General features: G+C 50.8%; 1 protein-coding gene across 13 annotated transcripts in view; it reads left to right on the top strand.

Moving 5' to 3' along the window:
- The window catches only part of CLEC16A (C-type lectin domain containing 16A), a 215,986-nt gene that overhangs the window by 61,625 nt on the left and 140,942 nt on the right, over positions 1-13,419 (top strand). For all 13 annotated transcript variants that reach the window (XR_199256.3, XR_199257.3, XM_045072138.1 and 10 more), the window contains 2 exons: positions 8,557-8,689; positions 12,704-12,804. Coding sequence is in view for 11 of the 13 variants with exons in the window: in XM_045072138.1 (XP_044928073.1) it covers positions 8,557-8,689; positions 12,704-12,804 (234 nt within the window). In the remaining 2 variants the exon portion in view is untranslated. The remainder of the gene's footprint in view (positions 1-8,556; positions 8,690-12,703; positions 12,805-13,419) is intronic.

Below are 13,419 nucleotides of genomic sequence, written 5' to 3'. Positions count from 1 at the left end.
AATCAGAGTGTCAGAGCATCAGGGAAGCTCCCGGGTCTGGCCAGAGTTGTCACTTGGAGGGGGAGAGGTTGACATCCTCGGGTGCTGGGGGTCCTTCAGGCTCGTCTGTCCATCCACACTGTTGTGCAACCCGCACCGCCGTCCATCTCCGTAGCTCTTTTCATCCTCCTGAACGGAAACTCCGTCCCCCTTAAAACACGTAACTCCCCGTCTTCCCACCGCCCCTCTGGCAACCATCTTTCCACTTTCCAACCTTCCAGTTTGGTCCTCGTGACTAGTGCTGCTCTGCTCTGCCCATGGCTACGCAAATCCTGTCCTGTTCTGGGGGCTTTTATGCAAATGACAAGAGGTTGAGGGCCGTGGCAGGGCCTGTGAGGCCTGAGGAGCTGGAGATTGGGGTTCCCAAGCTGCCCAGCCTCATGAGGAAGGTCCTCGACTCCCAGAGGCTCAAGGCTATAGTTGTGGAAAGGGGTTGTACCACCCAGGCTGGGGTGCAGGAGCCCTTCACGATGGTGGGTCCAGGGCCTGGTGCTGGGACTGTAGCCACACAGGAGCTCCTTGCCAGGACGTGGCTGATGGGCTGTGCCGAGAGAGGAGCCCCCCCAGCAGCGGGGCAGAGGCCCACCTCCTCGATCTCTCTCTGCCTCAGTGTGCCCTCCTGTAGAATGCCGATGTCAGGCCAGCTCAGCACTGCTCCAGCTGTGGGGCGCGGGGGTGTTTGTAAGTGGGATGGGGCGGTGAGAAGACTCTTGTTGACATCAGCCATCCGCTGCAGCCCAGCCGCACGTGCTGTCCCTCACGCCTCCCTCACGTCCCCACGCGCCTCCACTCCCCCCCCCCCCCCCCCGCCGTCCCAGTCCACAGCAGGCCTCGCTCCTGGTTGTTCCCTCATGGCGTACGCTTTCACACTTGCTTCCTATTTACACCAGCTGTATGCTTAGAGGACTAAGGAGGCTTTTTTTTTTTCATTTGAAAATAATTTCAGATTTATAAGAATTAGGAGAAACAAAAATAGTATAAAGAACACCTGTTTACCTTTTACCCGGGTTCATCTTGTAACATGTTATGGCCCATTTGGTTTCTTATTTATGTTTTCCCTCTCTCTGTCCACACACACACACATACACACACACACACACACACACACACACACACACACACTTTTTCTGGGTGAGTTGCATCTATCCTGTCGCTTCGCTCCTATGCGTGTGAACACCCAGTTGCTAAGAATTGGGCTTTAGCTTGAATGACCCCAGGGCAGCTGTCCACGCCAATGTGGGTTTCTGCTGTCCCTGTCCAGTTTGTCTGTTGGCCCGATAATCTCCGTTCTAGGGTATTTCCCCCACCAGCCTGGGGTCAAGTAGTGCCTTTAGTAGTCCCGTCTCTCGGGCCTTTATGACCCTGGAACATCTTTCCACAGCCTTCTCTTTCACAACCGTGACATCTTTGAAGAATGCACAACCTCTCCCTCCTTTGTTTTAATAAAATACTCCCTCGTCTGTCTTTGGTGTTTTCTTTGTGATTACATGGAGGTTACGCATTCTTGGGTGGACTGTGGTGTAGGTGGTGTCCTGTCTTTCTCAGAGTGTCCCACCCGGAGGCATGTGCTATCCCCCATACCCTCACGGGTGACATGAATACTGGTCACCTGCTGTGGTGACCCTTCTCTCTGCTGTATAATTGCTTTCTCTTTTCTTTACAACTAATTCACAGGGAGGCACTTAGAGATCATACAGTCATGCTGTGCCTCAGTACAGTGCCCCTGGGAGCCCGCATTCGCTGATGATACTCGCCTGATCCCATCTTCACCAGACTGGTGGCAAAACGGTCATTTTCCAACATCAGCCCTCTCTCCGTGTTTAAAAATCAGCCCTCAGCATTCCATTGCAAGCAGGATTTCTCCCTTCTCCCCCATTTCTTTATCAGTTCTTGGCACAGACTCAAGGATTTCAGTTTTTCGTGGTTTGTATTTCATTACTGACTGAATTCATCCAATGCTCAAATTGTCCCAGACTTGGCCTTTGGGAACCCTTTTGCACTGGCTGCTGTGTCCTTGTGCTAAGCTCCCGTCATTTCTTTTGAGCAATCCTTATACTTTCTGGCTTGATAAGGTATTCCACGTTCATCTTGGAATGGTTGGGGAATGCCCATCCCTGACACAAGCCATTTCTCTGGAAAACCCTGCTTCCGGCACCTGGGTGGCTCAGTGGGTTGAGCCTCTGCCTTCGGCTCAGCTCATGGTCTCAGGGTCTTAGGATTGAGCCCCGCATTGGGCTGTCTGCTCAGCAGGGGAGCCTGCTTCCTCCTCTCTGCCTGCCTGCCTCTATGCCTACTTGTTATCTCTCTCTCTGAAATAAATCTTAAAAAAAAAAAAAAAATCGCAGGGATTTGTTGAAAAAAAAAAAAAGAGAGAGAGAAAAACCCTGCTTCCTCGCAGTGGACAGTGGTATTAGAGGCCAGGATCTGGGTGCCAGAAGGGCTGATGGCTATGGGGGTGCCTTGCTTTTTGGCCCTTTCAATGGACAGATCTAAAAAACGGATGCCTGTATATACACAAAATATACATTTACTCGTGCATACCTGTATATATGTACAGACATGCATATGCATGTGCATATTTTAAAAATCATGAATGCGTAGCAATACCTCCAGTACTGAGACCAACGCAGATCCGTTCCCAGAGCGTTCTTTCTTGCCTTCCCTCATTCCAAATCCGTGTGTCACTTCTTCAGCGAGAGCTTTGGCTCCCAACAATGTCCACACGTTTGTTTGCTCAATCCTATAATACACCTTAAAAAGTTTCAGTTTGTTTATTGCTTATTAAACAGGAGATCACAGTGAGCCCACCCCTGCATGCCTCATCTGTCTCCCCACTGAGGGTATACGATCCGGGAGGATGTTTGTAGCTCCTTGTTAGTCTGCCCTTTCTTTGTTCTTTATTCCCCATCAGGATAGGTATAGCATGCATTAGAAAAAAATATTGGTCCTTTTTTTTTTTTTTTGGGGGGGGGGTCTGGTAAGGGTTCTTCCTTCTCATTTTTATAGATATAATTTCTTCTTCTTCTTTTTTATTTAAATATATGGGTTATTAACAAATTTAAAACCGCGCAAAAGGGTAAGTTTAAGCAGTGTCCCTTTTTCCATATTCCATCCCATTTCTCTTCCCCTGGTAGATAACCAACTTGGCTGCTTTCTGGAATAGCCTTCCCACGTTTGTTTTTGCGAGAATAGGAGGATCTATAAATGCTTGCTTTTTTTCTTTTTCCTTTTAATATTTTATTTATTTGTCAGAGAGAGAGAGAAGGCACAAGCAGGCAGAGTGGCAGGCAGAGGCCGAGAGAGAATCAGGCTCCCCGATGAGCCAGGAGCCTGATGTGAGACTCGATCTCAGGACCCTGAGATCATGGAGCCGAAGGCAGCGGCTTAACCGACGGAGCCACCCAGGCGGCCCCGTTTTCTTAGTCTCCCTTCTCTCTTACACACAGGGTAGCACATTGTAAACACTCTCTTTTTTCTTCGCTTAGCGGCTTCTCTGGAAATCACTCCGTATCAGTTCACTGAAGTCTTCCTCATTCTGTTTTACAGCTGCTGTGTGTGTCTGTACCAAAGTTTATTCAACCGATCTTTACGCTTGGACAGTTAGGTAGTTTCCAATATTTTGCAATTACAAGTAATACTTCAGTGAATTGCCCTTGTGTGTCTGCATTTTTATATTGTAAAGGGGTGTATCTTCCAGATAAATCCCTGCAAGCCGGGTTGCTCAATTGAGGGGTATAATGTGATTTAACGCCCCCCTCCCTTTTTTTCTTAAGTTTCATTTTTTTAAGTAATCTCTACACCCTGTGTGGTGGTTGAACTCTCAACCCCAAGATCACGAGTCACACCCTCCACTGACTGAGCCAGCCGGGCGCCCCTCAAGTTTCCTTTTAAAGTGTATTTAAATCAAAAGAAAAAAGTGAGATCAGATAAAATGATGAGATAAATAAAAAATAGTATGGGCAACACATAAACTTGGCGAGCATCCAAGAGGCGGGCAAAGAACTGAAGCTGAAACAAAACTGAGCTGGGTTCTTGCCACCTTCCCTTCAGATTCCAAAATAGAGACCCAGATGGGATGAGGGCTTGTGGTATGTTGTAGCAGGTTCAAGTGGAGTGGGAATTCGGCGCCAGAGCCCGAGTCCTGGCCTCCGTGACTGCCCATGGAAATCCGTGCCCACAGGCTCACTGATCTGCTTTCCTTGGTGGTAGCAGCGTGGTGTGTGTGTTTACCCTGGGCAGGGAGCAAGTCTGCACCGAGACAGTCGCATATCCATAGGAGGAGTGGGAGCAGGGGCTCAGAAGGCTCTGCAGGACCATGCCCCACGTTCTGGTCTGGCATAAAAAGAAGGTTCACTTTGACCCTGAGTCACCAGGAAACGAAAGGTCAAAGCTTCTTTGGCACCCTCTTTTAAAGATGATTGTGGAGTCCGTTTTAGAATAGTGAGAATCTGGAGAGACCGTCTCCCCCAAAACTTATTACATCCCCCATGCCCACATGGCATTTTACATACAGCTTCAGGGAGTTGACAGATGCTAGAAAAGAATCACTACTTTTAAGAGTTGTTTGGATAAAATTGTTAAAAAGAGGGAGGCAGGGGAAACCTGTGTTGGCACTGGAAGGACTGTTGTACATTCATCTAGAGAATTCATCCCTGTGGAACTGCTCGCTCCCTGACTGTGCTGGCCAGATGAGGATACAGGGGGTGGGATACGGCTGTAGGAACCAAGGGGACAGAACTGAGGTTCAGAAACCTCACTGTGGATGGAGAGACCCTTATGGGACTGGTCCTGCATGAGGATGGGACCTGGGAGTGGGAGGGCAGTGATCCTGGCTTTTTGGGGGTACTTTTCTAACTATGCTAATTGTCACTCTGCTTTTGGGCTTCTGTTTCCTCATACACAGTCTCCAGGACTGAACCGGTGGTTTTTAGCAGTTTTGTGTGAAGCCCCAGAATTCTAGAAAGGAGCTTCAGGGGCTTCTGTAGGGTGCAGGAGGAAACCCGCGGCTGGGGGTGTTTGGGAACCCACCCACCCTTTACCCGGAGCAGCTCTGCTCCCATCTGTGGTAGCGTGCTACGGGAAATTGTCATTCAAAATTAATAGGCCACTCCTTAACTAAGTTTGATGAGCACTAGACTGGATTATCTTTAACTGCCGTCTGCTCCAGAATTCTGAGTGTTCAGGGAGATTAAAAAATTAAAAAGGAATAATCACATCACCGCAGCTGCATTCTCTAGGCTGAGGCACTAGGGCTTGGCCCTGGGACCTTGGGGAGTCCTTGAAGCTGAGTTCCTGCCTTGTCAGCCAGGCTGGGAGGGAGGGGAGCCTGCAGCTGGGCAGGAGGTGTGTCAGAGGTCCCAGGGTGGAAGCCAGAGACTGGCACCATCGTCCTGCTTGGTAGCCTTCAGATGTTTTCAGTGGCACGCTCTGTCGGTAAACACAAACAATCAAATAAATGTCATTTACGCAGGCATCTCCCCAATATAGATGCATTTATTGTAAATTACACATATTTGTATTGCTGTACCAAGGTCAGATACATCGCAAAACAAAACAGATGGTTAAAAGATGAGGATAATTAAAAATAAGAGAGGTGCTGCCCTGTGAATCATCTCCTCTCCCCGCAGAGAGGTCCCAGTCGTGGGGAGGCAGCTGGAGGAGGTTGGTAGGGGTAAAGGTGCAGGCGCAGGAAGGAACAATCATTCTCAGACAGCGTCTGCACCCCGCTGCCGCGGCCATGCTGTGCAGACTGCTGTTGACTCAGTAGCTCCCTGTGAATTGACTCACTCGGTTTTTTTCCCCTTAAATTTCACCTTCTCCTAAGCAGTGAGGTCTGCAGAAGAACAGGTTTTCCATGCAGTCTGACTCTTTTTAAGGCACACTGGAATAAACACAGAACAACACACACAGAACCTTTGTCCCCATTGCCCTTGAAAATCCTGGGTCAGCCCCCACCTGTGGGATGGCCCCGTGGGAGGCTCCCGTCCACCCTGGGAGGAAGGGGCTGGTGGTCTGGGCCCATGTGGATGGGTGGGGGGTGTGCTCCTCCGTGCTGGAGGACAGGTGCAGGCACACAGCCCTACCTTGCAGAGCTCCCCAGGGTGGTGGGCATGCGTTGCCTTAGGGTGGATGGGGTGGAGCCCTGGGCTACCCACTACGTGTCATAGCAGCCGTGTATCACGGCTGGCCTTGTCTGATGCTGGAGCTTCCCGTGCTGGGCTCGCCCAGCCATCTGTCTGTCCATCCCGGTGGTAAGCACTTGCTGCATATGGGGTGCTGGACTCGGCACTGGAGTTCCAGTGGTGAGCAGAACAGAGAAGGCGGCTCCTCTTAAGAAACCCCCATTCGAGTGGGGGAAGGCAGGCAGCAAATAAGCAAGCCATAAATAGAAAATAGGAAATCCTGGCAGTTATAAATGCTATAAAGTAAAATCGATATAAGAGGGGGAAGGGACAGGTGCGCTTGGGTGGCTCAGTGGGTTAAGCCTCTGCCTTCAGCTCAGGTCATCCCCAGGGTCTTGGGATGGAGCCCTGCATCAGGCTCTCTGCTCAGCAGGGAGCCTGTTTCCCCCCACCCCACCCCCTGCCTGCTTCTCTGCCTACTTGTGATCTCAGTCTGTCAAATAAATAAATAAAATCTTTAAAAAAAAAAAAAAAAAAGAGGGGGAAGGGAAAGATTCAGCCAGAAGAATTTCCAATAATTTATGTAGCTACTCCCTCCAGGAGGCAGAGTATAACTCCCTGCTCCTTAAGGGGTGCTGTGCTTAATGACTTGCTCCCACAGAGTGTGCCGGGAGAGAGGGGGGAAAGTCACTTTCCAGTGGAGAAATCTGGCTGGCATTCGCTTGGCCCAGTGGCACAGACTTACCATTGGCGGTGATCGGGCTGTGTCACTGGCCCGCATACTTGCTACATCGGGCCGCGAAGAGCACTTCCCGGTGTGGGCTTCCTCCCAGAAACCTCTACCCCAGTCTGTTGATCTGAAAACATCAGACAGACTCAGATAGAAGAACATTCTGCAGACTACCCGACCAGTTCTCTTGGCTCGGCCCCTAAGGTCACCAGAAGCAGGGGAGTCAAAACCTGTCCCAGCCAAGAGGAGCTTAAAGGGGACATGACGACTAGATGTAACATGGTCCCTGGGTTGGGATCCTGGAACAGAACATGGACAGTGGGGAAAAACTAAGGAACTATAAATAAAATCTGCATTTTTAATCAAAATTTAAGGAGGTAAACACCGGTGCAGAGGGAGTCTGAGAGGACATCTCTGGGGTAGTGGCATTTGAGGCTTGAAGGGTGTCCTTGAGTCAGGCCAGGGTCGGAGAGACCCAGGGTGAAAGCATTCCGGGCAGAGGAAGCAGCTGTGTAAAGATCCTGGGGCAGAAATAAGCTTGGGCCCATCAGAGAGCACGGAGGAAGCTCAGCACAGGTGGAGAGGGGTGTTGGGGAGAAGGCCAGGCAGGGAGGTCAGAGGTGGAGAGGGACCGGGTTCCACAACAGGCCGCCTCGACACCGTGGAGGGCATGTGGATTTCATCCTCCGTGCGATGGGAGGGCAGTGGGGAATTCTGAACAGAAGGGCGGCATGGGCTCATTTCTACTTAAAATCACTCGGGTCTGTGTGCAGAGCGAAACTAGAAGGTAAGGGGAGGCAGAGCCAGCTGGGAGGCCTTTACCGGAGTCCAGGGAAGAGCATAGATGGCAGGGGTCCACCAGAGTCCTGGGCGTCGTCGCATCCCTCCAGATACAAGTGCAGCTTTGCACGTCAGCATCCTTTTCCCTACGTCTGTCTCCTGAAGATGAGGGCAATGACCTGAACTCCGGGTTCCGAGAACTAGCTAATTGAAGGTCTGCACCTGCATGTCAAAGAACTCTGACAGGGACCCCTTAGAGCCAGGAGCGAACCATCTCTCATTCACCTGTGTTGGTTCATACCTTACCTCCTGAAAACTAAAAACGTACACCAGTCTTATGTCGGTTGCTCCACGTGGCCCTTATTTAATTGGGAGAAATACAGTGAGCTCCCTGACCTCCCTCTGCCTTCTGGAGGTTGTCAGCCAAAAAGGAAAACAAAAGGCTTCAGCCATGTCAAAGCCTTCGCTAGAGTGTAAACAGTTTCAGAATCTTCTCCGTGAACTTGGTTATGCTTTCTTAACCGCATATTATTTTTTGTCTCTGCTGCCTCCACTCCTTTGGGAAGGAAGTGTGATGTCAATAAGTACAATAAGTGCCTTAAGAAAACATATTTGAAATAAAATAAATTACTGCAATTTGCACTTTTTTATTAAAATCAGGGCCCCGTTTCTTGGCACTGGCAAGACAAAAGGAAGAGAGGTTCTGGCCTCTGTCTGATTTCTCCCCAGCTTGTTGCTGATGCCCGGTCCCTGCTGGCCAGTGCTTGCTGGACACGCTAGGAGCGGTCCACTCGGGCTCGGGCTCTGGCTCTGGGATGACTGTGTCTGTAAATCTAGGGCTGTGAGGCTGTCCGGGCTCATCCCCGTCTCTGTATTTGCTTCCAGAGATAGAGATGGTGATCATGGAACGTGGCAAGCTCCCGGAGCTGGCGGCCGGCACCTCCGTGCAGGAACAAAACACCACGGACGAGGAAAAGAGCGCCGCCGCCACGGGCTTGGAGAGCGCGCAGTGGAGCAGGTGCCGCGGGCGGGCCCAGTCCTCCTGCACTCACGCTGGTGCCATGGGGAGCACGGGGTGGGGGGCAGCTCGGAGACCAGCCTGCCAGTCAGGGTGGGGGGTGCTGCTCTGTCGCTGGGATGAGGAGGTGGGCTGAGTGGTGCTGGGGGGTGTGGTGCTCACCAGGGGTAACCAGGGGCCTCTTCCCACCACCCAGATGGCCTCTTCGGCCTCTTAGCAAACTTGTCCTGCTTCCTGCCTTTCCTTGCTTCTCCAGCCCCTCTCGAGAGGCCACAGGGACAGAGCTGGCACTCAACTCTGTCATGCTCACCCCCAGAAGGGCAAGACGGAGACGTGGTGCCACCTCCCCCAAGCCCTTCGGTGGTGGGCCCTGTCCTAAAGAGTGTGGGCCGCCTCGCAGCCTTGTACCGGCTGCCCCCGGCAGTGCTCTGCTGCTCCCAGGAAGGATCCCCTTGGGGCCTGTCTGATTCACTCACTGCCACATTCCCCCGCCGGCCGGAGCCCCTGCCTTCTTCTTGGCTTGGCTTAGCCTGCGCGATTTCGTGCTGCTGACCGCCTTCGGCTTTTTGCCCGAGTGTTCATTTCACTGATGGCCTGCTGCAGCTACACCCTCTTCAGCCTTCGAGATGCCACGTTTCCTGGAAACTGGCAGCACCAGCCCTTCTTCCAGACTGGGACTGGGTGGCAGGCTGCTTCCAAAGTGTGCAGGGAACTGCCAGGAGGATTTTTTTCATTTCAGAGTTATTTCCTTGCCAAGCGGCCCCACTGCAGAGACCCCTGTGGTAGCCTTATCCCACTGCAGTGTGAATACACACAGGGCAGCGGGGTTCCGCTGTGAGCCTACCAGCGTTCACTTCCTGAACCCTCAGGGCGGAGGGGCTGGAACACATACATGCCCCCTCCCATTTCTTAGTCGAGCTCCAAGAGTTGAAGCCCACCCGTCTTTGCCTCCACCGCTCTTTGCTTGGCAGCTGTTTTAGTTATCTAACACTCAGGACTAATTTCTATCAGATGCACAAGGGAGCCGCTTCTCGTTGGGTTTAAATTAAAAAACACCGGAGTGTGGTGTGGGCTATCTGTTGTTGGAACTTACAAAGACTCTTTTGATTTAGCTTGGCAGCAAAAAACACAACTCCTGACGCCCTGAAAAGTCAGGAAATCATTCTAAACACAGAAAGGGAGGGTAAGACAACCTTCAGTTGCTTGGCACAGCATTAGCGAGGATATGAATAATTGGAAAAACCACCAATGACTAGTAGTGGGGGGTGTATCAGCAAATGGGGGGCGTCTGCTTACTAGAATAGGAGCTGCTACTTTTAAGTGAAAACTGTCAGGGGTGTTGGGTTTCTTAGGATCTAATAAATGGAAACAAAACACATATTTTATGTAGTGTGTAGTCATAGCTTTGTTAAAGGAAGAAGTATAACCATGTATTATTTAAAAAAGAAAAAAATGAACAGACAAAATGTTAGGTTTGAAGGTTGGGTTGAGACTTTTTTTTCCTGATTTTTTTTTTAGTAAAGAGAGAGGTTTTCTTAGAGTCTGTTGAAATTGTTTCTTTTTTTTTTTTTTTTTAAGATTTTATTTATTTATTTGATAGAGAGAGATCACAACTAGGAAGAGAGAGAGAGAGAGGGAAGCAGGCTCCCTGCTTAGCAGGGAGCCCGATGTGGGACTTGATCCCAGGACTCTGAGATCATGACCTGAGCTGAAGGCAGTGGCTTAACCCACTGAGCCACCCAGGCGCCCTGAAATTATTTCTTAACTTTCAGTGACTTTAACTGACATCTTCCACCGCATGGCTTATAAGGGAAGCCGATCCTTTTGCCTTGAGCTGGGCCCACACACAAGCTTATGGCCCTGGGACCCTTGAGCCAGGCCTCCCCTCAGCTCTGAGAGCAAATGCCGGCAGAGACTGGCCCAGGGCGAAAGCTGCCTTCTCCTCTGCGAAGGTGTTGAATTGTTGGTTGTCGGGAACAGTGCCACGGACTTCTCTCCTCCCAGTTCCAGGCCCCGAGTGGGAAGGACAGCACTCTGGAGAAAGGAGAGGGCAGTGTGTTCTCCTTGACATGAAGTGGATCTTGACATTGGTCCGCTTGAAGAAACAGCATAGTACAAAGTGTTCTCCTACTCCTTGTGTGTCGTGGGCTGTGTCTGCATTCACGGTTAAATATAGGCCTAAGAAACTGAAAAATGTCTAAAGCATTCCTGTCTTTAAAAAAGAATTATAAAAGCAACACACATGCAGAAAATATAAAAACATTTTGAAAAAAGCATAAAGAAGGGGAAAAGGTCTCCATGCTGCCAGTGTTCCAAGCAGCTGTCCCTCACATTCCAGTTACTTCCTGTCAGTCATTTCTCAGTGGGAATGGTACCCTCCTTGCCCCCAATACATACACCATACCGTGCCTGTCATGTGTCTTTTTTTTTTTTTCCTGCCTCCTACCCAACCCCAGCCATCTTTTTCACTTTCCTGTACACTCAGTAAACGAAATGCCGACGGTTTCACACTACTTCGTCTCTTCGAAGATGTTGTGTCTGCTCAGCCCTCCGTCCGCTTCGGCATTTGGTAATCTGCATTGCTCTCGAATGAAAACACAATCCACATTCCGGGTGGCTGGTTACAAGAAAACGTTTTCTACTTCATCCTGCACTTGGGTTGGAAGTGGTATCGCCAGGCACTTAAAGAAACCCAGATCCCTACCTGGCAGAACTCTTCACGCATCCAAAAGGTGCCTGATCTGGGGCCCTGGAGGAAGAGCCCGGGGGTAAATGTCCCCTTTAAGGAAAGGCTCTTCCTTTAACTTCCCGGAGTCACCTGTTTATTTGCAACATTATGACAAGAACGTTTGCACTACTTTCTCTTTTGCATCTTTCATTTTAATATTCTGAGTCACTGGTATGTTCTTGAAATTCAGATTTTTTGAAAAGTGTAAGGGCGATGCAGTGAGTAGTCTCCCCCTTTCTTGGCCAAACCTCTTCACTCCCCCTCGACAGTGATGTTGATAGTGGCTTTGCGTCCTTCTGGGGGTTACGTGTGCCCTCAGTCATTCCTCAAGGTGCTCTGCTTTCTTGGCCTCAGCCTGGCCTCCAGAGCGGCAGCCGCAGGTGGTCACGGGCTCGGAGCCTCCTGCCAATGGGCCAGACCCGTGCATATTCTATTATCCTGGTGATGAAGAATCTTTTCCAGGCCAGGCCCTTAACCTGGAAAGGCAGCCTTTGGGGTGTGTGGTTTGTGATATCTGCAGCCACTCTCTCGATCTCTCCCACAAAGCATCAGAGGTGAACCCTCCCATCGATTCTTACCCGTCAGGGAAAGTCAGTCCAAGAAATTGCTGAACCAGGACCCGCCAAAGTGGGCTCCTGGAGAAGTGCCCTCGGAATGCTCGAAATAGAAATCTGGTCATAGTTCCCACGTGTCCTTCGTGCTGTGCCCCTGGCCCTGTGCCAGATGCCTTTCCTTCATCGTTTCGTGTTGAACCCCCACCGCTCCCCCAGGAGTCCTTCCTGATGGGGAAATGGAGAGGTTTTAGGTAGCTAACCCAAGGGTTCGCAGCTCAGAAGAGGCAGAATTGGAATCCAGGCTCCAGGTCCCCCATTCTGAGATTGTTCGGGCTTGTCGGTGCCTTGTCTGCTGTTAGCCTACTATGCTGCCTGGTTCTCTTCATCCTCTTGTTTCGGTTCGAGGTGATGATGTGGTCTGTCTGTTCTCTGGCATGGGAGTGCCCCAAGAGCAGGGACTTTGCATCATTTACCTCGCAGTGTCTGGAACAGCTGGGCCATGGTTGTTGAGTGATTAAGTGGCCCGTTCCTCAGTTTCCCCTGGAGTTAGCTTCCCACGGGCAGAGCCTGTCCTCCATACCCGGTGCTGGACAGAGCCCTCGATGGACTCACTGCAGGCTGGGGGCAGAGCTGTCAAAGGCAAAGGTGGCCAGCACTCTGCGGGTAGGTGGGAGAGGAGAGCTGTTCGCCGTGCGTGCCAAGAAGCTCATGCACGCCCCACATCTTTTCCAGACCCTTCCTAGATATGGTGTACCATGCCCTGGACAGCCCGGATGACGACTACCATGCCCTGTTTGTTCTCTGCCTCCTCTACGCCATGTCTCATAACAAAGGTAAGCCCCCTCGCCTTGCCTGCCTTTGTGACACCCCTCTATGGCTCGCGGAACCAAAAGAGGAAACCACTTTCCTTGAGGAATGTCCTTTCTGGTTTTGGCAAACTCCCACAAAACTTCTCTTTGGCCTTGTTAGAATTTCTCAGGTGCTTTAGTAGAGACCAAAGCCATAGGAATTGGTTACTCAGGCAGCATGGGTGGGGTGGGGTGGGAGGGAAGGTCCAAGTGACTGTCTAACCCAGTATGGCTACATTCACGCTGTGGTTTTCTTTCGACCCCTGACTTTTATGGCTGACTTACCTCCGACCTCTGTTCCTAACGTCAGAACTGAAATCAGTCAAATTGTAATCTTGGTTTTGCTATTTATAATAGCTGATGTTCAAGTTCTGGGTCGAGGGCTAAAATAGACTCTGGGCAGATTGGGTGGAAGCGCAGGTTTCCTTTCTGGAGAAAGGTGTGGTTCTCTGGCTTCCCCCGTGGAGGCGGAGTGGTCAGGACCAGAGACCTACAGAGCTGACAGACCTGGTGAAGATTCATTCCCTCACTTCCTCACTGGGGACAGCCGCTGGTGTATGCCTCCACCCAGCTTGACACGGGCACGTTCTGAAACCCCCA

Source organism: Mustela putorius, unplaced genomic scaffold (assembly GCF_011764305.1).
Source record: "Mustela putorius furo isolate JIRA1106 unplaced genomic scaffold, ASM1176430v1.1 tig00004007_pilon_pilon_pilon, whole genome shotgun sequence".
Lineage (NCBI taxonomy): Eukaryota > Metazoa > Chordata > Mammalia > Carnivora > Mustelidae > Mustela > Mustela putorius.
The sequence above is the reverse complement of the archived record's forward strand: the minus strand, read 5'-3'. Positions and strand labels throughout refer to the sequence as shown.